The sequence below is a fragment of the Callorhinus ursinus genome, unplaced genomic scaffold, assembly GCF_003265705.2.
Source record: "Callorhinus ursinus isolate GAN/ISIS: 27379988/994484 unplaced genomic scaffold, GSC_fseal_2.0 scaffold23, whole genome shotgun sequence".
NCBI lineage: Eukaryota > Metazoa > Chordata > Mammalia > Carnivora > Otariidae > Callorhinus > Callorhinus ursinus.
In genome coordinates this window covers 3430828-3456952 of record NW_027397085.1, presented here as the reverse complement: position 1 = coordinate 3456952, position 26125 = coordinate 3430828, and the positions used below count along the sequence as shown (strand labels likewise).

At 39.5% G+C, this 26125-nt stretch overlaps 1 protein-coding gene and 1 pseudogene across 6 annotated transcripts in view; both read left to right on the top strand.

The window, feature by feature from the left end:
• Positions 1 to 26125, top strand: part of IQGAP2 (IQ motif containing GTPase activating protein 2) — a 286558-nt gene that overhangs the window by 218215 nt on the left and 42218 nt on the right. For 4 of the 6 annotated variants that reach the window (XM_025892589.2, XM_025892591.2, XM_025892590.2 and 1 more), the window contains 6 exons: positions 1264 to 1406; positions 3300 to 3470; positions 15772 to 15855; positions 17019 to 17090; positions 19281 to 19350; positions 23464 to 23672. In XM_025892589.2, coding sequence (XP_025748374.2) covers positions 1264 to 1406; positions 3300 to 3470; positions 15772 to 15855; positions 17019 to 17090; positions 19281 to 19350; positions 23464 to 23672 — 749 coding nt within the window. The remainder of the gene's footprint in view (positions 1 to 1263; positions 1407 to 3299; positions 3471 to 15771; positions 15856 to 17018; positions 17091 to 19280; positions 19351 to 23463; positions 23673 to 26125) is intronic. The other 2 variants (XM_073905308.1, XM_073905309.1) reach the window with 1 other exon arrangement.
• LOC112839606 (single-stranded DNA-binding protein, mitochondrial-like) lies at positions 18118 to 18748 on the top strand (annotated as a pseudogene).

Sequence of the window (26125 nt, the reverse complement as noted above, 5' to 3'; positions counted from 1 at the left end):
CCTACTCCTCTTCCTTTGTGCCATGTTCTGGTGCATGTAGTCATGTATCCCCAGATTCCCAATTCAGAAACCTAGGAGTTACCTTAGATCCATAATGATTACTTGTGATCATCCTCATTTGACTGTACAATATAGGTTCTAGTAGGGCCAACATTTCTACACAGGTAACAGCTGTCTGCCCGTTTGGAAAGAGATAACATCTCTTTTCCTGGGCAGTGACACACAGAACAGTTGAGAAGCATTTAAAACCAAATAAAGAATCAACACACATTCAAGGACCTTGAAGTTACCCCTGCTTAGGTATTTGAATCCATTTAAATATTCTATAAGGAAATTCACTTCAACTTTGATTTCCCTATAAAGACGTTTACTCTAAGGCTCACTTGACAGCAGCTGGTTTAGATTGATCTAGGTCAGATCATGTTTATGTTTATTTTTGTGGTTGTTTTACCTCGCTGGTCTGGGACAGGAATCATGGCCGTTCAGCAAAATAAACAGATTTCTAAATAGGAAATAAAGCCCATGGATTCCTGAGGAGGAGATACTCTTCTTAACTAATTAAGCCATGAGTGCCATAGATTTTTTTTTCTAGTACATCCTCCCCTCCCCGCCAAATTAAGTCCTTTCTGCAATTTTTTTTTCTCATTTTGTGTGGTTATGTAGAGCAAGGTGAGTCAAACCAGGACATTTTCCTTCTCTGTACTTAGTGACCTTAGTGTTTGCATATGCCAGTTTTTACTTTAGATGAAGTTGTCTGTAAAGATTAGTCACTTCTGCATTGGTTTAATGAAGATCATTGGCTTTCCCTAAATAAAGAGTCACAGTCCTTCCAGGTCACTCCTTCTCAGAGAAGTTGCTGGAAGACTTTCTAAGCAAAGAAGATTCTTGCTCATTGGTCTCCTCTGTCCATTTTTCATGCTGTTCACATCTCCCAGGGACATATATTCTTTGTTTGCTTTTCCTTCTTGTTGGCCATTTGTGACTCTTCTCATCCTCCTGAGAAGTTTGAGGTCCAGAGCCCTAGCATTAGACATCCCTCCATCCTCCTCTTGATTTGGCTGAGTTGAGAGCTGCCATTGAAAACACAGAATTCACTCATTTTAGTGAGTCATTTCTCTCTCTTTCTCTCTCTCTCTTTTTTTTTATTTAGGCCATTTGAATGCTTGGTGAAAAACTGTTTATTGGATTATTTTGTGTATTGGAGAAACTGCATTAATGGGTTCAGTGTTTCACTCTAGAATGTAACAAATTTCTTTTCTTTAGTGTCTACTGAAGGTTCATGGCTCAAACTCAGCCTGCAGGATAAATATGAGTACTACTACAACATCGATTCAAAAGAGAGTTCCTGGGTCACACCTGAACCATATTTGCCTAAAGACTCATGGCTCATGGCAAAAGAAATTGAGGTAGGAGGTTCGTGTTTAATGAAAAAATAAGTGGATTGCTTTTCTATTTTTGAATCATGGAAGTGATGGGAGGAAATAATGGATTTATCGAAGGCTGGACATAGAGTAAAGTCTTCATGAATGCAGTTGGATGTGGTTGCATGGCTACTAACTTTTACAATTATTTCTGTGTTGGCATACCACCACCAGACAGATCAAGGGGAAGAAAGCTTTTGTAGCTTGTTTGGAATGGTACCTGATCCTAAGAAATCAATCTTCAGGTTTGCCCTGACACAAAAGTTCAATTAGTAATAATTTCTTGGTTATCAGTATTTGGAAAGTCTTATTTCTTTCCCCCTCACAGCCTACCACAGAAACATGTATGTCCTTTAAAAAGTCAGGAATGCTTTCTGGGGGGAAACACTCTTGAAAAGATGTTCACAAGATTGCTTTGGACTTGAGACCAAAGTTGGACCCACAAGATGTGAATATTGCTGTTTGATCCATGCATTGTAGTATGTTCAAAGAGAAAATACTAGTAATAGTTTAGTCCCATTTTGGAAAAAAAAAAAAAAAGAAAGAAAGAAAGAAAGAAAGAAAGAACACACAAATGTAGGTCTTACGAAATTGCTAAAAGTCACCAGCATCAAAGATACTGCAGTATAGCAACTTTGTGGATGGAATCACCAGTATATTTGCTAAAACTCCAAGAAAAATCTATGGCCTGGGGCTGAGAGTGCCACCAGAACTCCTGAATGACAAGAAGACAGTGAAGAAGATAGTTAATTAACTAATTTCAAATATTCAAGATTGCCACAGTTTACAAGAAAATACTAAGGTGGCAGTGCATTATCAGTGCTACTTTGTAGAAAAATGAAACTGTAAAAACCAGGTGCTGTAGTTGAAAAGACATATCTTTTTGGTCTTTGGACCTGTGAAGAAGCAGCATCAAAGGGTTATAATTCGGAGCCAACAATAGCTCCAGTGGTGTCCAAAGATGCCTTAGGAGTAACTTTGTGAAACTAAGCATCATTCTATTAGGATTATTAAAAAGTGGAAGATCTACACTGTTTAAAAAAATTATTTCTTCTAGACAGTCTAAAAGTACTGATTTCATGAATGTGAAAATGTCTTCTTTTGAAGGTTTTTAAGCATTTTTTATGATGTCAGTTTTAATTTTTTAAATTAGCCCCCCATTGATTGCAGTCACACCGGATGAGAGCATAAGCCATAGAAGTGAGTCCAGTCTTGGCTTGCATCTCTCAAAGAACATAAAAAGCAAACCCAGTTCGTAATCCACATACAGATTTTCACAGTCCCCCCTTCCTCCTTTTCCCTCGTTCCTTCTCATTCAGACAGAGTTGCCCCTGTCTGGTCATGGTAGTGCTTGTCTCTCCTCTCCCACCCCCTTTCCTTCTGCCCCAAGTCTTTTATTTTCCCCCCAGTTTATTTTGAGCTCCTGGCTCTTTGCAGAGGTCTGCCTACTCTGACCTGGACAAGAAAGGGGGCAGAGGAGCCAGAAGACTTATGGCCACTGCAGTCTTTTCCTCGGCAGCCCTGGGGAGGGAGGAGGTGATGCATATGCATATTCATACCGTAATCATCCTTGTCCCGTTTACGTTCTGGAGCTCAGGCCTCACACCTGGTCCTTGCCGGCACCTCCGCCTCCAGGTCCTGAGATCACGCAACCAAATTCTCAGAGCACTTCAGCACCAAGTTCAGAAGATTCCAAAAGCGTGTTGCTAGAAAGAAGCTAAGCCAGTTCATCCCTTGGCTCCGGTCAAATCTGTTTTTAAACCAGGCCAGAAAGAGTTACCCGTATCGTTTTCTCAGAGATATAATCTCCACACGCTATTCTCTATGCTCCTTTCACCTGATGTGTGAAGTGTAACCATAAGAAATATCTCTTGCCAGGACACTGTTGAGAAAGTCACAACAGATTATGTTCGCAAGAAGATGTGGTCTGCGTCTGATGATTTGCTTCTTCGCCTTCAAGCCACAAGTGCAGGATCCCTTCTTAGGAAAGAGTACGAAGCTAGGAAATCATATTTGTATGAACAAGAAAAGCGTGTGGTCAAAATACAGGTATGTGAACCACCTACCACTAGTTAGAGCAAACTGTCCTATCCCCTGAAGATGCTTCATCTGATAGTATGACAGTCAACTACCAGCATTCTAATTAACAAATCTGACTGCAGATTTTTCCCTTAATCATTGCCCCCAAATCTGCTTTAGTAAGGCTCAGAGATGGGAAAGACGTTAAATGATTTTTCACCTTTGGAGACCATCAAGGGGCACTGTGGACTCGCAAAGGTCTGCCTGCCACCAACCTAGTTGGAGCCAGAGGGACTCCTCAGATCGGAGTTGAAATCCTGTTTCTCTAAGAAGCTGGATCTCCTTGTGTCATCTACTTTCTAAACTGGGTGCTTTATGAATTGGTTTTTTGGTGGCTAATGGATGTTGAGTGGCACCTGTTTCTATGTTCTTCTAGACAGAAAGAACAGAAGAGCTAATGAAATGGATTTAGCCTCTCCAAGAACATATTCTCCCTTACATACTCTTCATTTAGGCCTGCAGGAGAAATCCTCCTTTCCTGACTGGTTGGTTTTGAGCTGTTCTTAAGCTTGCATGACTACTCTGAACTTTCTGGTTGCCAGGAGAAGGACTGGCCAAATTTAGATGTTTTCTCCTCTGTATTTCGCTACCACCCTCTACCAACCACCATGCTGGCTTGCAAAGGGCTGTGTGTCTTTTTTTGTGCATTGAAAGTGACACTATTATTGACGGGAAGCATTTGGTGGGTTTTTGCATTGGCCAGTACCTAAGAAATTTCCCACATGGAAGTTTTTAAGTTGAAGATTCGTCTTTTGTGATCATTGGTGTACTTACCTGCTTCCTTCACCTCACTATAATTTTGTCCAGGGCAGGAAATAAGTTGCTTAAATTTTTATATTCTTGTGTCTTGTGTATGATAGGTGCTCAAATATTTGGATTTGTTCAGAACTTAAGATGTTAGAAGGCAGCAAAGAGTAATTTTTAGAAGAAATTTCTTTCATAAGCCTGACAAAGAATTTTTATTAGCTGAACTAGAAGGTTTTCCACTTTATTCTTCTTTAAACAAATGGTAGGCAAAACATACAGGAAGTGGAAAAAAAAAAAAAGCCTGAAGATAGGATCCTCTACACCGATGCTAGGGCTCTAATTTTACACAGAATTATAGATTGTCAGCCAACCTGACACAATTTGGACCAACCCTAAGCTGTCTAGTCTCGGGGCATGGAGCTGTGTTGTATTTGGAGGACATTCTTTGGAGCACACTGGTATAAAATCCATCTGATGTTGGGACCCAGGGCCGAAGTCATGAGAGGGCTTGGGAGAAGGGCAGAAGCAATTATCTGGAGCCTTTTTTCCTCCATCTTAGCCGAGCCAATAATATTGAAGAAGAAGCGATAGAACTGTGAAGTCGCCCTTCCTTCCTTTTTCTTTCCTACTCTTCTGAGGGTTTTCTAATGAGGAGAGCAGGAGGTATAAGGGCAAGCTATAGACTGGAGATGAATACGTATTCAGCAGAAACTTGCTGACCCACAAAACCAGAAGACCATGAACCAAAGGGGATTATGCTACTCTCATTTTTTTGTCAGTGTGGCCAGTCTACCCTGAATTAGGGGAATGATCTGAAACATGAGGACTTTTCTATAAAAGAGCTCAATCTTCCTAGCTGGCTGAATGAGTCCCAGACACAGTAGTCTTTTTTTTTTTTTTTTAATGTTATGTTACTCCCCAGTAGTCTTTTTTTTATTATTATTATGTTAATCACCATACATTACATCATTAGTGTTTGATGTAGTGTTCCATGATTCATTGTTTGTGCGTAACACCCAGTGCTCCACGCAGAATGTGCCCTCTTTAATACCCATCACCAGGTGAACAATCCCCCCACCCCCCTCCCCTCTAGAACCCTCAGTTTGTTTTTCAGAGTCCATCGTGTCATACTCACCAGTAGTCTTAACACATTCAGAGAGAAGGCTCCCAGGCTGAGGCCAGCCACACCCCAGCTCCACCACCCTCGGTCTCCTCCAAAGAACTGAATAGTAGTACAGAGAATATATGGCATCGTTAGCCAGTCCTCTGTCTCAGGACTTACGGAATATATCAGAAGGTACCCAAGGTGTCTCATGAGAAATTCACTGTCATTCATAGGATTTTCCCCCTGTAAGGTAAGGTGTCCTATCTCTCTCCCTGCAGAGAGAGAATCTCTTGAGAGCAGTGAGAGAGAAAAAGCCATACTATCTTTGAGCAGTGAGAAGGCCCTGGTAACGTCTACATTTACAAATGAGTGAGCCAGAAAATAATCTCAAACAAAAAGGAGTATTTTATGGGGCGCCTGGGTGGCTCAGTTGGTTAAGCGACTGCCTTCGGCTCAGGTCATGATCCCAGGGTCCTGGGATTGAGCCCCGCATTGGGCTCCCTGCTCCGCGGGAAGCCTGCTTCTCCCTCTCCCACTTCCCCTGCTTGTGTTCCCTCTCTCACTGTGTGTGTCTCTCTCTCTCTGGCAATTAAATAAATAAATAAAATCTTTAAAAAAAAAAGTATTTTATTGCGAAAAAAAGGAAAATGAATTTAAGTTGTAAATATACATTAAGTAAACTAATATTTAAGGACACTCTTAGTCCAGGAGACAGAAGAATTGTTATGCTGAAGCTCTTTCATGCTTTCAAGGAATTGAACAAGACATGGACTTACTGAAAAAAGACAAAACATTGAAAGACAACTGATATCGAAAGAGGGAGAAAGAAATAGTGACATTATAGAATGTAGATGAACTCACGACAGCAGAATAACTGCAGCATGTGGACAGCTTGAGAAAACTCTCAAAGTTGAGGAAAAGAATAGATCGTTTGAAATGTCTTTCGCATCTGAAAATGATAATACTCACTTTGTGGCTGGGTTCTGAGAATCAAGTGGGATCACTGACATAACAGACTTGGCACAGTGTGCAGCCCTTAGGTGCTCAGTAGTGTCAGAAATGAGGAGTTGATGGCCCCAAGGACAGAGAGCAGAGCCAACATTGGGATTGCTGTTATGATACGGGAAGACATCAGCAAAACTGAATGGGGAAAAATAGATAGCTGTGATTTTGTTTTGTTTTTTTTCCTTGAACTGAGGAATGCTGGAATGCCACTTCTTAGGAAAAATCATAATAGTGACAAACACCCAAACTTAGCCCTGGGAATTAGGGAATTACTGAACTTCAGAGAGTGCCACATGCATCCTGGCACAGAAAGAGAAGCAAGCTTCTCTGAAGCAACTTTCAGATGGCCCGGAGCAGCGGGAGAGTCTGCAGGTGGGGAGGAAGGGGGTGAACTGGTGGGACAGTCCTTCATCATGTTGGTTTAATGTAAGTGACTACTCTAGAAGATCAGTGGATTTTCTACCTTGAAGCTGAGAATGAAAAGAGATCAATGTTGAGGGCTTTCTTGGCTAAGAGACCACACAAGAATTTGTGCTTCAGAAGTTGGAGTTGGTAATTTGAATATTACTGTCCTGGATGCCCAATTACCAAGCAAGGCAACCAATTTAGCAAGCCAAATTTTCTAGAGATTAACAGTTATAAAATCTGTAAAACAGAGTAGTAACCTCTGAGGTCTAGATATTTTGAAAGAGTACTTTGTCAAATATGCGTTACACAGAAAATATATTTATGGTAAGAAAAAAAATAACAAAAAGATGGCTGTTACAAATTTTCCCACAAGTTCTTATACCAGTCAGAGAAGGAGATTGACACTTCTGTAAACACATTCTGTCTCTAATTGTCTGCAAAAAGCTGCCTTTGAATGGCTTTATGGCTTAAAATTTTGTCTCCTTTTGCATTTTCATCAATAACTCTGTTCTTCCAACTTTATACCCATAATCGTTTTTAATAAACAGCATCTAATTAGAGAAGCCTGCAATCTAATCAATCAATGTGATACAATACATTAATGAAAGAAAGAACAAGAACCTCTCCATAGATGCAGAAAAAGCATTTGACAAAGTACAGCATCCTTTCTTGATTAAAACTCTTAACAGTGTAGGGATAGAGGGTACATACCTCAATATCATAAAAGCCGTCTATGAAAAATACACAGCGAATATCATACTCAATGGGGAAAAACTGAGAGCTTTTCCCCTAAGGTCAGGAACACGGCAGGGATGTCCACTATCACCACTGCTATTCAACATAGTACTAGAACTCCTAACCTCAGCAATTAGACAGCAAAAAGAAATAAAAGGCATCCGAATCGGCAAAGAAGTGAAACTCTCACTTTTTGCAGATGGTATGATGCTCTATGTGGAAACCCCAAAAGACTCCACCCCAAAACTGCTAGAACTCATACAGGAATTCAGTCAAGTGGCAGGATATAAAATCAATGCACAGAAATCAGTGGCATTTTTATACACCAACGAGACAGAAGAAAGAGAAATTAAGGAGTCAGTCCCATTTACAACTGCACCCCAAACCATGGGATACCTAGGAATAACTCTAATCAAAGAGGCAAAGGATCTGTACTCAGAAAATTATAGAATACGCATGGAAGAAATTGGGGAAGACACAAAGAAATGGAAAAACATTCCATGCTCATGGATTGGAAGAAAAAATATTGTGAAAATGTCTGTGCTACCTAGAGCAATCTACACATTTAATGCAATCCCTATCAAAATACCATCCACTTTTTTCAAAGAAATGGAACAAAGAATCCTAAAATTTTATGGAACCAGAAGAGACCCCGAATAGCCAGAGGAATGTTGAAAAAGAAAAGCAGAGCTGGCGGCATCACAATTCCAGACTTTAAGCTCTATTACAAAGCTGTCATCATCAAGACAGTGTGGTACTGGCACAAAAACAGACACATAGATCAATGGAACAGAATAGAGAGCCCAGAAATGGACCCTCAACTCTATGGTCAGCTAATCTTCGACAAAGCAGAAAAGAATGTCCAATGGAAAAAAGACAGTCTCTTAACAAATGGTGTTGGGAAAATTGGACAGCCACATGCGGAAGAAAGAAAGTGGACCATTTCCTTACACCACACACAAAAATAGACTTAAAATGGATGAAAGACCTAAATGTAAGACAGGAATCCATCAAAATCCTTGAGGAGAACATAGGCAGCAACCTCTTCGACCTCAGCCGCAGCAACTTCTTCTTAGAGACATTGCCAAAGGCAAGGGAAGCAAGGGTAAAAATGAACTATTGGGACTTCATCAAAATAAAAAGCTTTTGCACAGCAAAGGAAACAGTTAACAAAACTAAAAGACAGCCAACAGAATGGGAGAAGATATTTGCAAATGACATATCAGATAAAGGGCTAGTATCCAAAATCTATAAAGAACTTACCAACTCAACACCCAAAGAACAACTAATCCAATCAAGAAATGGGCAGAAGACATGAACAGATATTTCTGCAAAGAAGACATCCAAATGGCCAACAGACAGATGAAAAAGTGTTCAACATCACTCGGCATCAGGGAAATCCAAATCAAAACTTCAATGAGATATCACCTCACACCGGTCAGAATGGCTAAAATTAACAAGTCAGGAAACAACAGATGTTGAAGAGGATGCAGAGAAAGGGAACCCTCCTACACTGTTGATGGGAATGCAAGCTGGTGCAGCCACTCTGGAAAACAGTATGGAGGTTCCTCAAACAGTTGAAAATAGAGCTACCCTACGATCCAGCAATTGCACTACTGGATATTTACCCCAAAGATACAAATGTAGTGATCCGAAGGGGTACGTGCACCCCAGTGTTTATAGCAGCAGTGTCCACAATAGCCAAACTATGGAAAGAGCCAAGATGTCCATCAACAGATGACTGGATAAAGAAGATGTGGTGTACACACACACACACACACACACACACACACACACACACACACACACACACTGGAATATTATGCAGCCATCAAAAAATGAAATCTTGCCATTTGCAACAGCATGGATGGAACTAGAGGGTATTATGCTAAGTGAAATAAGTTAATCAGAGAAAGACAAGTATCATAAACGAGGAATTTGAGAAACAAGACAGAGGATCATAGGGGAAGGGAGGGAAAAATGAAACAAGACGAAACTGGAGAGGGAGACAAACCATAAAAGATGCTTAATCTCAGGAAACAAACTGAGGGTTGCTGGAGTGGGGGGGGGGGGGATGGATGGAGTGGCTGGGTGATGGACATTGGGGACGGACATACCTCTATGTCCATACCACTATACCACCACTATAGTATGGTGAGCACTGTGAATTATGCAAGACTGATGAATCACAGACCTGTACCCCAAAACAAATAATACATTATATGTTAATTTAAAAAAAATTCTTTTAAAGAAAAGCCTACAATCTCATGGCCTAGCACAGGAGTTCTATTAGCACTGAATAAGAAAAGCCAGTTCTGGTGGAACCAAAACTTACAAACTGAAAAAGAATGTGTAATTTTGATAAGTAAGAGGCATATAGTATTCTACTTCTAGACACCAAAATTTCTATACCCAGCAAAGTTGCCTTGTTTGGGAGGGTAACAAAAAAATATATAAGTGTAGAATGATTCCAGAGAAATCTACATGATCAATAAAGAGATGAAATATAAAGTGAAATCTGCAGGAAAATCCTGTTGTTGAGCATTGAATCCTTAGTACATAAAAAAATAGTACAGAATGGACAAATGGGTTCATTCTACCAGTATAAGAATGCATCAATATTCCCATCAGCCTTTACTATGACAGATTATTCAGAAGGTTTGTGAATCTGAGCTAATAAGATTAATAGTGTTTCTGGAGTTTAGATAATTCCAGAAAAGCAGAAGAAAGAACTTGAGCTAATACTAATACCTTATTTGCTTTTCAGTTTGGATTTAAAAATGGGGTGTGTATATATACATATATTTTTCAAGTGTCCGTGCTTTAAAGTGTGACCCACAAAAACATAGGAAGCACCAATGAGACCCATCACAATGAATGTGTTACTAGTAAACTTGCCATGGAATCCAGTAACCCACCGTTAGGGTCCCCTTCCCCTAGTCTCTGTAGCCATCAGGACACTTTTGCAAGCAGTTGTTGATGACATCAGAGATCAGTTTTTTCCATGATCTCAGAAATGCCACACCGAGAGATCCCATGGTGGCATTTTCTAAATGGGCCATCAACTAAAAATCCTGTATCTTCACTTAGATCTTTATTACTTGAAATGTAGAGCATATACTAACACTGTCATTACCTGGAACCCCCACCCACACCCACTAAATTCAAATCTGCATTTTAAAAGACCCTCTGATGATTTTGTATACATATTACAGCTTGAGAAGCACTGTAAAGCTCACTCCAGTTTTAAATCCTCAATAATTTACCTTCCTGTATAATTCTTTATCATCATAGCTTAAAAGAGAAAAACACGTGCTCATTTCAATAGTTAGTGCAAAGGCAGCTGATAAAGTTCCAGACCCATTTCTGAATTTTCTGTAATCATTACACTGAGGTTTTAGTTCATTCGAGGAGATTGGCATCTTTACAATAATGAAGTTTCCAGTTCCATAATCAGTATATCTCTCCATTTATTAATCTTTCCCACCATATAGCATTAAATTTATTCCTGTTTCTTAGGTTTACTCCATTAGTTATTTTTTGCTATCATGAATGTCATCTTTTTTCTGTTGTATTGTTTCTTTTTCACATGCAGAAAATTAATCAAGTATATATATGCATTTTATAACTAATCACCTGGAAGAACTCAGTTTTAATAATTTTTCAGGTGGCCCTCTTGAATCATAACTACTTTTTACATTTCTGAGTTTTTTAATCTTGTAATCTGTCAAGGAATAAATTCATATGGCCTTAATAGTTTAGGAAACTCTAAAACATTGGATACTTAAAAACTATTTGGGCTTGACTTCCACTTCTGGGAAAACAGAATACAGCTACTTTTCCCTATTCTTTCCTCTAAGTACAGCTAAAAGCCCCAGACATTATTTGTAAACAAACATAACACTGTGAAAATGGAGAGAGGAAAGGCAGACAGGCTTGGGAATCTTGAGACCCAAGGAAGGACAAGGAGGTGAGTTCTGTGGTTTTCTTTTAGCTTCATATATCTCAGACTTGTTGCTGCAGAGGCTGGCAAAATGGAAATGCCAGTGGGTGCAGGCAGAAACTCCAACAAAAGCCTGCTATCTGTAGCCAAAGGACGAGGAAAGGTGCAGCCCAGAAAGACAAAACTTTTAGACAATAACCACTCTACTCTAGCCAAACAGCACAGGAAAAAAAAAAAAAAAACTGTGACCCCCATACCACTCATGCCACAAAGTCGAGAGCTTGGCCTTCCACCCTCATAGACTCTAACAACATAGCCAGATACCCACAGAGCCTGAACTTCCATGCTGACAAACGTAATGTGGCATCCCTCCCTTTCCTTGCTAGGTGGTGTCAAAGAAGGCATGGTGGAAAGTCAGGACTTTGATGACAACCCAGTAGTAATGAGGCCACCTGCTGGCAAAGCCTTCTGCTATCAGTGGAAGGCACATGAGGAGTAGTAACACAGCCCTCCTGGGCAGAGTGGAATTGGCACAGCCTTGGGGGATAGTTAGAGCTCCCAGCTCCCATGCAGCAGTAATAAGCAGCCCCCACCTCAGATATCAATAGAGGCTAGGTAGAAAACCTGAACTTACACCCCTCCTTGCCAGTAGTGAGGCAGCACCACCACCCTGTTCCCTTGCCAGAACAATGTCAGAGAAAACCGCCTAGAACAGGTTAAATAAGATCCAGAGTCTTATTAGTCATCACATAATAATCCAATTTGTCCACATTTCAATCAATAATAAACATTTCAAGAACCAAGACAATTAATAGATGCCAATATGGGGGCGCCTGGGTGGCTCAGTCAGTTAAGTGTCTACCTTCGGCTGGGGTCATGATCTTAGGGTCCTGGGATCAAGCCCCATGTTGAGCTCTCTGCTCAGCAGGGAGTCTGCTTTTCCTTCCCTCACTCTCCCTCTATGTTCTCCCCCACACACACAAATAAATAAATAAAATCTTAAAAAATAAATATGCCAATTCAGATGACAGAGATGTTATAATTTAGCTGACAAAGATTTTAAAGCTGCCATGTTATAGTAAGCGATTATGAACACACTTGAAATAAAGGAAAAAATATAAAGTCTCAACAAAGAAATAGAAGATAGAAAAAAAAATTTTAGAACTCAGTCATAGAACAACATATAAAAAAACTGAATGGATGGACTCAACAGCAAAATGAAAGGAACACAGGACCAAATTAGTGAACTAGAGAATAGAATGATAGAAATTACTAGATCTGAACAACCGAGAGAAACGATTGAAAAAACAATGAACAGAGCCTCAGGGCATCTGTGGACCATAAAAAAAAGATTGAATGTTTGTGTCATCAGAGTTTCAGAGGAGAAGAGAAAGGGGGAAGTACTGAAAAAGCCTGAAATAAATAATGTCTGAGAAGTTTCTGTGTGTGGTCAGAGACACAGAACCACAGATTCAAGAAGCTGAGTAAACCCCAAGGAGGATAAATTCAAAGAAATGTACCCAAAGATGCATCACAAACTTCTGAAAACAAAAAAAAAATTTTTTAATCTTTAAAACAATGAAATAGAGATGACAGCTTAGCTATGGGGGGAAAACAGTTCTCATGACAGAAGGTTTTTCATAAGGACCTGTGCAGATGAGGAGGAATGGCACAACATGGAAAGTAAAGAACTCTCCCAACAAAGTATTTGTTATCCACTGAAAATATTCTTCAGGAATGAAGAGGAAATCAAGGCATTCTCAGATGAAGAGGAAAATTAATAGAACTTGTAAAGTTCTATTGTAAAGAACTAGCATACCTGCCCTAAAAGAATAGCAAAGAAAGTTCTCTAAACAAAAAAGAAAATGATAAAAGAATTTTGGAAAACCGGGAAGAAAAGAAAAAACAAAGTAAAATTGTGAGTAAACATATTTTCCTTCTACTCTTGAATTTCTTTAATTATGTTTGACAGTTGAAGTAAAAATTTTAACACTGTCTTATATGGTACTAAAATGTATATAGACAAAATACAATTGTATTATAAATGGGATAGGTATGTGCAGGAAAGTAAGGTTTGCTGGAGATTACAGTATAAATAAAAATGAAGAGCAGTTTTTATCAGTCAATTTGGACAGCATCAATCTTTTTAATTTTTGTCAGTTCAGTGAAACCTTGGGGAAAGAAATGTCTATCATACACTCTTTGGAGGTCAATTTGACAGTAGCTATCCATTTTAAATGTCAACTATTGAGCCAATAATCTCCCATCTATTAACCTATCTTGATGGAATAATCCATACAAAATACATAATAATGTGTGTATAAGGTTGTTTACAATAAGAGTTTATATGCATATCCCTATGTTTGCCCATTTCAGAGAATACATAGCAAAAAATTAATAGTGTTTTTGTAGAGTAGCTAAATCAAAGTAGGGGTAGGTACATAGGCATATTTTACTTTACACCTTTTCTCTACTATATCCTAGTACATCATCTTCTAGGCATTGAGTACAGATTCTTTGCATAGAAGTAGATATTCCTTGTGTTTTTCTTTTTTTCTTAACAGGTCATATCATAGTATTTGTGGCAAACTACAATTTCCTTGTTTTCTTTGCATTGTATCTTGGAGATCCTCTTGCTCCTCAAGACACAGAACATTGCTGTAGTCAATATATGTGACCCTATTTCATTCTTCGTAACTGCCAGGTAGCATCCCTCACTAGGAGTGCAATTGCAGTTGATCTGTTAACCCATTTGTAAAGATTCTGCTCTATGCACATGTTTAGTATTACAAGCAGTGCTGCAGCAAAAACCCTTACATATATTTCTTCCGTCGTGGTGCCTTTCTTAGGCTAGATAGAAGAAAATTAAAAATACTAGGTGAAAGACTAAATAATGTTAAATCTGATATTGGTAAATTCCCTCAAAAAGGCTGTATTCCTTTGTACTTTGCCTGAACCCCACTCTCCCATCTTTGCTATTTTATTCACTGCTTGACAAGTGGATAATGTAACAACTTACCCAAAGTTATTTTGAGTGCTGCCCAAGGCTCCCTCAAGGTTATAGCCTTCCCACATTGTTTGTAGATGGTCTTACATTTTTGTAGATGTTGGTTCTGTGGTTTCCTCTTGAAGTCCAATTCTAGTCCTCTTGAAGTCTAATTCTACCTTCTGTCTTCCAGGATCCCTCAGAGTTGTTGATCCATAGGCTTTCTTTTCTAACACTATAGTGAGTAGCTTTAAAAGCCTCTTTGTGAGATGCTACCATTAGGGGGAACTCTATTATTTTTGGAGTTTCCTGTGAGTTTCTAATTATTTCAAAAAGAAGAAAGTATTTTTTAAAATACTTTGTTATTTCTAAGGATTTTAATTGAGAGGAGAAGTCTGGAACAAGTGCTTAGTTGATCATTTTTTTACTGTACTATTTTGTTTTGAATCATTACAAGACATATTTTTTTAAATGGTAATAAAATTCCACGTGCCTTTTTTTTAAAAGAATGGATGAGGTAGATTGACATATGTAGACATGAAATTTATAAAAATAATTTGATTTTTTGTATTAGTCCTTTTTAACAAGAAACTTGTATTTCATTTCTAACATGAAAACAAAACCAGAGAATTGAAGTGAGTTACAAAGTTAAGTTTCAATAAAAAGATTCTCAAAAATGAATTGGAATAAACTTAAATTAGTTTTGTATTTAATCATTCTAAAGATACCAGTTTGTGTCTAGTTTTTGTAAATGTCACCTATAAAAGTTCTCTTTAATGGGGATAACCTAGTAAAGCTTTGTTGATGAAACATCACCAAACTTCATGTAGAAATAGATAAGATAATAAATGATCAATCACAGCACTCCTTTTTTCAGGGATCCAGAGTTACAAATTAATCAAGCATTTATCTTCCTTGGTCTGGGCCATCCATGGTGGGTCACTTGCTGGAGTAAGGATACTGGTCATTACTTTGAAGCATCTTCTGTTGTTACCACATGATAGCAATACTCAGTTCACCTCTTTGTATGTTTCAGAGCAATTCCATTTTATTATTACTTCTTGTCACCCAGAGCCTTGGTAAAATTAAGCTTTCAAATGGGAAACTGGGCTTCTACGTGGTAAATGTGCTTTCCCAAGTTTGGGATAAGCTGTGAGCTCATACATGCTGTCAATATAATGTCCACCTCCCAGTGAGAGTGTCCACATGCTATTTGGAAGGGAGGGCCCCTGGCAGTGTTCCAACTCAGTATCTCCTGAGATGTACTCTGTTCTTGTGCTTTCTAAAATTAAGTGGGAAACTGTTACACACAAGTAATTCTGTTATTTGCTCTTTCCCACAGGCTTTTTGGAAGGGACATAAACAACGGAAAGCATATTCGCGCAGGCGGCAAATGTTGATTGATAATACTGATTCCATTGTGAAGGTAAACATCCCTTCCTACCTTATCCAGTGCTTGACTTAAACCTTTCTCTTCATTTTAGTTTTGCTCCTGGAATACAGATTATAAAAAGAATACATAAGAGTCTTGAAGTCAGAATTAAGTCCCAGGTTTGAGTCCCACGTCCATTACTCAGCTGATCATCTTCAAGTCTGTTAAAACACCGTACCTGGCTCGGGTCCTTTACGTGGTTTTGAGAATCAGATGTGCAAGTATTTCATAACCTGTAAATGCTCTTTCTCTAGGAAATCCAAAATGATTATTTAAGCTCTGAGGGAAAACAGTGTTATTTCACATGCATCTTAACCACATTTGCTAATAATATTTACAAAACTTAACAGTACAAAACCTTAGTTGTTAGGCAAATGTAAAACCAGTGACAAGAAGTAGAACTAAATTAGGACCTGTATGTGGGAGGTGAGCAGGTCTAACCCAGCTCTGGATCCAGGCTGATGGCTCTGAGTTTAGAAAAAGAAAAGGCCCTGGGGTGCCTACTGCCCAATGCTAAAAACCAGAGGACTGCCCAGAAATGAACTTGCAGACAATGTGGAAGTCCAGATTAGAGTTGGAATAGCAGGGCTGGAGAGAGATTGGGATCAAATGAAACTAATTCAAAGGACCTTTTAAACTGTGAAGGCATTGAATAACATCATCTAGATCCATTGTGCTCCTTAGTAATGTGCTGTGTTTGCCATGGGTCACAAGCCTGTTGTCTCGGAAAACTGTAGGTCCCAATTGGCCCCTCATGAGAACTCTGGACATGTTTTCCTGTAAAGACCTAAAGGATCCTGGATGCCTTTAAGATATGCTGGAAGAAACCCTGGACTTGGTTTTTGATTCCCTGACCTATTGCAACTGTCAGCAAAATGCCTTGCCCTCTTGGTTTTTATTTATTGAGATGAAAGCAAAATGGTACAAAGCTACATTACCTTCCCCACCAAAAGGTATAAAATGCTTTGAACCCCTAGGAAAAAAGCAATGAAAGAAGTAGGAGATGAAGGTGAGGCTTAGGATGTTAATTATTTGGTGGGCTGCTCACTTTTACTTTTTTATCAAAAGACCAATGCTATCTTTAGAAAGACTGTGTGGAAAGATATTAAAGGTTGTTTAGTAATTGCCTTGATTTCTCCATTTAACTCTTTTTTTAGATTCAGTCCTGGTTCCGGATGATAGTAGCACGGAGGGTATACCTTGCACGACTGCAGTATTTCAGAGATCATGTAAGAGACACGCAAGTGGATTTTCACCCTGGTTGAGAATGAGCGGAATGAATGCTTTGTTGAATGTTAACATTGAATGATTTCTATTAAATGGTGGAAATGTTTTTAGAAAACCGAGTAGAAGACTGATAGTGTATTGTATATGTTGGCTGCATGGTGTTCCTATCTAGTCTTTGATTTAAATAGAATATTTTGTCAGTTCAGGAAGAGAAAATGCAATGTCTTCTTTCATAAATTTTTTTCATGCACTTGCTTCCTTTTGTCCTAAGACACACACCAAAGCTTTTAGTTGGGTTAAGTGATATTTTCATATCTCCCCAGCTGCCTTTGGCTCAAGTTTGGAAACATCAATTCACTTAGTTGGATGGACAGTTGCAGTCTATACATCAGTAACCTAACATATTTTTTTTAAAAGTCCGGAGCTAAATGGTGGGAATGAACAGTAGGAGGAAACAACAGGTCTTAAGAATTCAATGTGATAATATTTGGAGGCTTACTTTTTTTTATTCAGAACTCATGTTCAGAGTGAGACTTCACTATTTAGGACTGCATAGGAAATGTGTGAGAAGAAACGGATGTGGACTAGTAATGCCAAAGAGAAAAGATTCCAGATGAGAATTTTCCAGCACTGTTTATAAAGCTTTTCTAACTGCTAACTGATAAATAGAGGCCCACAGGAAGAATTTTTTTCAGGATCTTTAAAGAATAGATAAGTGAACATAGATGGAATCATCTAAATTTGGGGCTAAAATTCTTTTCCCTTTTAGATCTCTTTATAAACAGCCCCATACAATCTTGTCAATACTTTTAGCTAACCTAGCTGACCCTTTCTCTGCAAAGAAAATGCAAAAAATAAACATTGAGCGCACTCCATCTAAATATTGCCAGTTCTAAATAGTTTTTGTTCTTAAAAAAAAAAAAAAAAAGATTTTATTTTTGAGAGTGTCCAGTGAGGGAGGGAGGGAGCCACGAGTCCTTCACTGGGGAAACACCAAAGACTGGCTTGTAGGAAAAACCAGTAGAAGCCATGTTTTGAAGACCTGTATTAGAGGCATTGCATGAGTTTGTAAGACGTGAGTCTGAAATAGCCAGCAGCTTGGTTCTTGAAAGATCTCTGAGCCATGTGCAGCTACTTGAGCAAGTGGGTCGGGACCCCGTCATGAAACAGGTGGGAGGGGAAAAACCAGTCACAGTATCTTCTCTAGCAGCGAATGAGATGTGGCGGTCAGGGGAGAGTGAAGCACACCAAATGGGTGATGTCAGGCAGAAGACAACATGGCACAGAATATCAGTATTCCAACCAGGCATGGTGTATCACCATGTGGTGTATCGGTATGTGGAATGGGGTCCCAAATTTATGGGGAAAGGAAAGGAGACTCTGGTGAATACACAGATGAAAATAACATGAGGTGACAAGCAACAACAGTCAATAGCTGATAACATATTCTGAGTGACCAGGGGCACCTGGGCGGCTCAGCTAACTGAGCGTCTGACTCTTGATTTCAGCTCAGGTCAGGTCATGTTCTCAGTGTGGTGGGATTGAGCCACGCATCAGGCTCCATGCTCAGCAGGGAGTCTGCTTGCGATTTTCTCTCTCTCTAACATGAATAAATTAATTAATTAAAATTCTGAGTGACCAGACCAAAGACAAGGCATAGAGCGGATGGTTCTTCCTTGGCCATTGTTTCGTACAGTCTCATTTCCAAATCATGTGTAGTCTTTATAGTTCCTGAGGACAAGAATTAAAATATTCTTTTATATAAAATGAAAAAAAAACATTTTAAGTAATCTCTACACCCAAACGGGGCTCAAACTTAAAACCCTGAGATCAAGAGTCATATGCTCCACCACCTGAGCCAGCCAAGTGCTCCTAAATAATGTCCATTCTTTTTTTTTTTAAAGATTTTATTTATTTATTTGAGAGAGAATGAGAGATAGAGAGCACGAGAGGGAAGAGGGTCAGAGGGAGAAGCAGACTCCCTGCTGAGCAGGGAGCCTGATGTGGGACTCGATCCCGGGACTCCAGGATCATGACCTGAGCCGAAGGCAGTCGCTTAACCAGCTGAGCCACCCAGGCGCCCTAAATAATGTCCATTCTTAAATACTGATAGTTCTTAAGTAGTTCTGAATTCTACAGTTGTGGAATAGATGGGCCTTGGGAAGATCATGACTGGTCTCATTCTTTTGCAGAAAAATGAAATTGTGAAAATTCAGTCACTACTGAGAGCAAACAAAGCTAGAGATGACTACAAAACATTGGGTAAGTAGGAGAACAGATCTTCCTCCACTAACAATGGGGTTACGTCCTAATAAACCCATCATAAGTTGACAATATCCTAAGTCGAAAATGCATTTAACACACCTAATAGATGGAACATCATAGCTTAGCCTGGCCTGCCTTAAGTGTGCTCAGAGCACTTATATTAGCTTACAGTTAGGCAAATCACCTAACACACAAAGCCTATTTTATAGTGAAGAGTTGAATATCTCATGTTACTTATTGAATACCACACTGCAAGTGAAAAACAGAATGGTCGTAAGCATATGGGTTGTTTACCCTGGTGATCACATGGCTGTCAGGGGCTCTGGCTCACTGCTGCTACCCAGCATCAGAAGAGAGATTCCTATGGCATGATGCTAGCCTGGGAAAAGATGCAAATTCAAAATTCAAAGTACTTTTCTAATTGAACGTGTATGGCATTTGCACCATCATGAAGTCAGAACATCGTAAGTCGAGGTTTTGCTTGCTGGGGATCATCTATATTCTGAAACAAAGTATGGGTTCCTTATAAACAAGGCAAAAACAAAAACATCTTAGTCACTTTAGAGGCCGCTCCAGGAACAGAAGTTGTCCATTGTTTCCAGTAAGTTTTGACCATCTCAGACCCCAGGTTCTGAACTGGTGCACAAAGGAACATTGATGGCAGGAAATGGGCCTTCCTGTTATATAAGTGAAAGGGGTAGGTAGAGGGGATATGATTTCTTCAGAAAGAATGGAGTTGGTATAAATGCTGATGTTTTTATATTAAATTTGAGCTAGAGTCAGAAATCTAATGCAGAAGAGCCAGAAGATAAGCTTATATTTGAACTGTTTAATCTGTTTTGTTGGCCTACAATTTTTCCCCTCATTTTAGGAATAAAACATGTTTGTATAAGAAATTTTGGAAACGTGAATAAGAAGGAAAAAATATGAATAAGAAGGGAAAAAGCTCATCTCCCAAAGATGACTATGAACATCTTCCTATAATTTAATTCTAGACTTTCCATGGTCCCTATAGTTTTTAAAATATTTTTTATTATAATGCTAATATATGCCATTTTTAGAAAGTTTTAAAACAGCAAAATAAAATAAAAATCACCCAGAAATAACATTGACATTTTGCACTATTTACAATCCCCACTTTGCATAGGTTCTTCTGTTCTTTACAAAGTGAACATCCTTTTTTTTATATGCTGAATTTTTAACATTCTTACTACTATTACAAGAACATGTGATAAATTAAGAACTTGCTGATAAACTTACTAGTATTGCACAAACTTTTTAAATATTTTGCTTAGGTCATTCCAAATTAGTTTTGAGAGGGTAAAGAAAAATCATGACTTGTGCATCTTAGTCATGAAAATGGCCATTATACTGTGTCTACCTCTGTCTTGCTTCTTCTCATTTTTTGGAGGAAGTCAAAGTTGAGTAATGTAACCAGCACAGTGCCTAGGAAGTAGTTTAGCTAGTGCCGTTTATTGCCTAAAGTCCATCTGAGTTTTGAGATGAAATATATGGCTCAAGAAAGGTCTTCCCTGGTACTTGTTAAGGAAAAACCTCAGGAAGATTTAGAGGCCAGGTTCTGCCTCCAGCCTGCAGAATGTATTGGATTACACATCATTCTGCTGGATTCCAGAATTCCCCGTGCAAGCTAAGTAAGGAAAGGCCAGCTAGTCTTTTCAGGGCCACACTTCTCCATTGTTGAATTAATGAGATTCATCTCTCAGTTGGTGGATACCTTTAAGTATTTTACAAGAAGGCTAAATAGGGATTTTGTTTTCTGAGCCCTAACACACTAAAACAGGTTTGCTACTGCCTTTGCTCACCAAAGACAATTTAAGAATAAATTTTCCAAATGAACACAGGCTGCTTTTTGTTTCATTCTAGGTAACATGTTTTTGTGGTCAGTTGGGGGGATGCTTTTCACTTGCTTACATTTTTTTAAATTGTTATTTATTGGAGAGAGAAAGAGCATGAGAGCAGGAAGGGGCAGAAGGAGGGGGAGAGAGAGAATCTCAAACAGACTCTGCACTGAGCACCAAGCCTGATGCAGGGCTTGATCTCATGAGCCTGAGATCATGACCTGAGCCAAAATCAAGAATCGGACACTTAACCACCTGAGCCACCCAGGCGCCCCTTTACAGTTTTTTTAATTACAAGACAAAAGAAATTTCAATTAAAAAATCCAGGTGATTTTATGTTAAAGCATAGAAGGTAGATAGAAACTATGTTAGTAACTTAGATCTAAGCTGCTCTGGGCTTTAGCAAATAGGGTGGTTTTGTTCTAACTGAAATGTAAATTTTCATTTCTTTCTCAATTCACCATCTTCGTAAGACTAAGGCATTTTTTTTTAAGATTTTATTTATTTGAGAGGGAGAAAGAGAGAGAGCATGAGCAGGGGGGAGAGGGAGAAGCAGACTCCCCACTGATCAGGGAGCCCGACATGGGGCTTGATCCCAGGACCCTGAGATCATGACCTGAGCAGAAGGCAGACGCTTAACTGATGGAGCCACCCAGGCACCCCAAGACTAAGGCAATCTGGGAAAAAAAAGTCACTTTTATTAGCCTGTCATCTCCATTTTCACCCATTCCTTCTGGAAGGGCTTTGAGTACCTTCAGACTTGGAAGTTGCTGCAACTGTGATATGGCCACTTGTCAGTGCTGACTATCACATTAGGTGATTCTCTGAAATTAAAATACCCCAAAGTGATTCTCAGCCTGTCACAAGCCTACTGTTGACAGAGGAAATATTAAATTTGGGTCATAATAATTAGCAAAGCTAAAATACTAATTGGTTTCTAACATGTTTATTGGCACATACAGAAATGAGCAATCCTTAGGAGCAGAGAGAGAGAATTTGAGACCAAATGAGCTGGCTCGTGTTCTCCCAACTTAGCTATATACACATGAGCTCTGGAGCATCACTCAGGCTTTTTCTGAAATGGCCATGTCATTAGCAATATCCTTGTTAGAAACGGTAGAAAATAAATTCACATGTGCTTCAGTGATCAGGAAAAGAAGGGTTCCAAGAGCCAAAGTAATTTCTCCAATAAAACCCGTCAGAAGTGGCAAAATACTAATATAGATGCCTCTAGATTTGGTTGTTCATGTGGGGTTCATGCTGTTAGTTCTTTGTGCTGTTGGTTTAACTCTTTTTATTTCTTGAATGTCAAAACACCCCAGAACCAAGCTGGAAGTAAAAAAAAGATGGATTAGGGACTCAGTGTAAAGGAGAGGATGGTGATGGAAGTCACCACAATGGGGCTGAGCTTTTTCAAGTCATCTTCGTGTTGTTGACTGTAATCATTCATCCCTGAAGGTCCAGATCATTTATTCTTACACTGACCCAGTGTTCACTAAAACACTTTAACAGATGTATTTTTTGTGAAGTCAGAGTGCCAGGGAATTAAAGCATAATTAATGTTCAAAGCACGGAGGGGAAACTCTTGTAGAATTTAGAAACCCCTCTCAACAGCTGAGGCTGGCCTCCCAGGCTCTGAGGGCCCTCACGTGGTCTGTGCTGAAAGGACAAGGCAAATTTCAATTTCTAGAATCCTTTTATTTGTGCCACACAGAATGCGCATTCCATTTGTCATTCCATTGGCTCCTGTCTGGTCTTACAGGTCTCCCCTCATTGACTTTTTCTAATTCACCTTTCACCTAATTCCTGCTCTCTCCCCCCCATGGTCTTTTGGGCTGAGAGAAGCCACTTTCCGTTTCCTCCAGCAAGAACAGAAACCGCTTCTCTGGCTCAGCCACAAGGTCTCAGAGATAACTCCGTCAACGCGCATTCCCAAGTACCCCATCAATAAGGCACAGATAGGTAGAACTATCTTCTCCGTGGCAGCGTCCTAGAAGCAGTGTGGGAGAAGACTGATAAATGAGAATTAGATAACGAGAAAACAGACCAGATGGCATCGGTGATGTGCGGTTATTTACATGATCAGGTTCCCTGTCCGGATTTGATGTGGGCAGAATGAGTCACTCCTGTGACCAAGTACTTCCGTTGCTATATTTTTATAGTAATGCTTTAGTGAAATACCTGATTCCTCTCCTATTGATGATAGTTCCAAACATGCCTAATTAAAGCATGCCTCTTCCTTTCCCTGCAGTTGGCTCGGAAAACCCACCGTTAACGGTGATCCGAAAATTTGTACACCTACTGGACCAAAGTAACTTGGATTTCCAGGAAGAGCTGGAGGTAGCTCGGTTAAGAGAAGAAGTGGTGACCAAGATCAGAGGCAACCAGCAGCTCGAGAAAGACCTGAACTTGATGGACATCAAGATCGGGCTCCTGGTGAAGAACAGGATCACACTGGAGGTCAGTGATGTCTGTGGGGCCTCTGGCTCCCAGAAGAGAGAAGGGGCCCTTGTATTTGCCCGCAACACCCTTGTCCAGCTAAACTCATCAGGAATCCAGGATATTGTTGTCCAAATTCACCGACCATCTTTCTCATGGTTCCCAGACCTGCAAAATTTTAGGCCCCCGCCCCTTAAAACGTATTTCGTAAGACTTCTTTACCCTTCTGAAATGAATAGTATATGAAACAAAGCCTACTTGCATATGTACCTTCACAATGAGGCTAAGGCCTTTCCGTGAATATAAAAAAGTCACTGATAATAAAAGCATGGTTTTCAAAATGAAAGTATGTGGGCGCAGTGCCCTTGGAAGATGTGATCAAGTTTCCTGAGGCTTGAGCCTCTTCCCAGAGTACCCACACTGAACAAAGTACTAATAGCTGCAGATGAGACTGATGCTTGCGAGTGGGGGAAACTGTCAGCGATTTCATTTTCAGAGTGGAAAACAACTCTTTGTAAAGTTAAGAATAAGCCCGTCGCTCTCCGCCCCCCCCCGCCCCCACAGAATTGCAGTCCTAGGAAAGTCCGGGTATGTTAGAATTGGGGAGAAATGTATCTTGCTTCTATCTGATAAAAGCAATTAGTTTTTAGGCTCAGATAATTACAGAATTTCGACCTACATGAATGACCAGCAGGACATTGAAAAATCCAGCCGTGCAAAACGTGGAGAATCTATACAGGACTGTCCTACAAATTGCAGGACAGCAGAGCATCCCTGCCCCTACCCACTAGAAACCAGTAGTAGCTTCCAGTTGTTAGGATGTTCAAAACAAAACAAAACAAAAAAACACCTTTACGGCGTGCCTGGTGGCTCAGTCAGTTGGAGGTCCAACTCTTGATTTCAGCTCAGGTCATGATCTCAGGGTCGTGAGATCAAGCCCTTCATCAGGCTCGGCGCTCAATGCAGGGTCTGCTTGAGATTCTCTCTCTCCCTCCCTCTGCCCCTCCCCCCACTCACACATACACACACTCTCTCTCTCCTTAAATAAAAAAATTCAATCTTTAAAAAAACAAACACCTTTACACGTTTCCAAAATGGCCCCTACAGAGTGGACTGCCCCCAAAACAGCCTCTAAGTAACTAATGCTATAGTTTTGTATCTGTGTGAAAACTGCTCATTTCAGAGCTCTCTCAAACCATGTGAAAAGTTTCATTTTTACCCAAGAAAGGAGATTGGTGGTGTAAGAGGTCTCTCCATGTCCCTGTTCCAGTGCCACATCAGTTTTCAGAAAACGGATAGGTTGGCAGGGGCATGGGAAGCTAACCTGGAAACTCCAAGAAAGCTACCATGGGTCAAACATAGAGTGCCGTCTGCCACAGACTTGAGTCTGTGGTTCTGGAAAACTGGGAAATGCGCGGCTCAGGAGGCCAGCAGAGAAGTGGCTGTGAAAGCTCCACTCTTGTCCCTGGCCCTCAGAGAGAAATAGTGAAATAGTGCACAGAAAATAAGGAAAATAGAGCAGTTTATAAAAGAGGAAATGATGGTCTTTTCTAACAATTAAGTACAATTTAAATGTTCTGTATTAAGTCTGTTTTTATTATTTTATCAGGAAAAATAGTACTTTTCTCCTTTTTAAAAAAATGTGTATTATTTGACAAACATGAGAATTTGTAAAATATAATATATTCCAGAAGGTCCTTCAGAAAATGCCTTTTATAGCCTTCAACTGCTGTTTTACCCTACTCCATAAAGTTGTAAACAGGAAATGCCTTGCCTCTTAAAATAAAGGCTAGTTGCAAAACACTGAATAGTAGACGTAACATGTAGCTTGTTATTCATGTGGAAAATGAAATCATGGCAAATTTTCAGGTCCTTATGAATGTTTAAGATTTTTTAAAACTATTCCCAATTGATAGCATTGTGAATCAGAGCTAATTTTTCAACTTACCTTTTCAAATACCAAATATTGATTACTTATTGGAAATTAAGCTGATGATTATTAAGTATATGGTCTTATTACTGATAGTAGCATTTTTAGTTTGATGATAAGAATAGTACAGTTGAAGCTTTATAATAGTGAAAAAGTGAGAAACAACCCAAACACAAAAGCAATAAACAGAAAAACAGAATTAGTTTAACATGTGCGTTACATAGCCACTAAAAATAATGTTTTCAAAAACATTTAAGGGGGCAGGGGGAAGAATTTGCAATACAAGAGAGAAGACAGTTACTTAAAACAGTACAATTTCATTTGTTGTGAAATATATATATATTTTACTTAAAGCTAGAAAAAAAGTTCAGTGATTTTTCTTTGGGGGGCTGGTAAAATTAAACTTCTGAGATTCTTTTTTTTTTTTTTTTTTAAATACTGAGCATGTTGGGACGCCTGGGTGGCTCAGTCCATTAAGCATCTGCTTGCGGTGTAGGTCCTGATCCTGGGGTCTGGGATCGAGCCCCAGCTGGGTTCTCTGCTC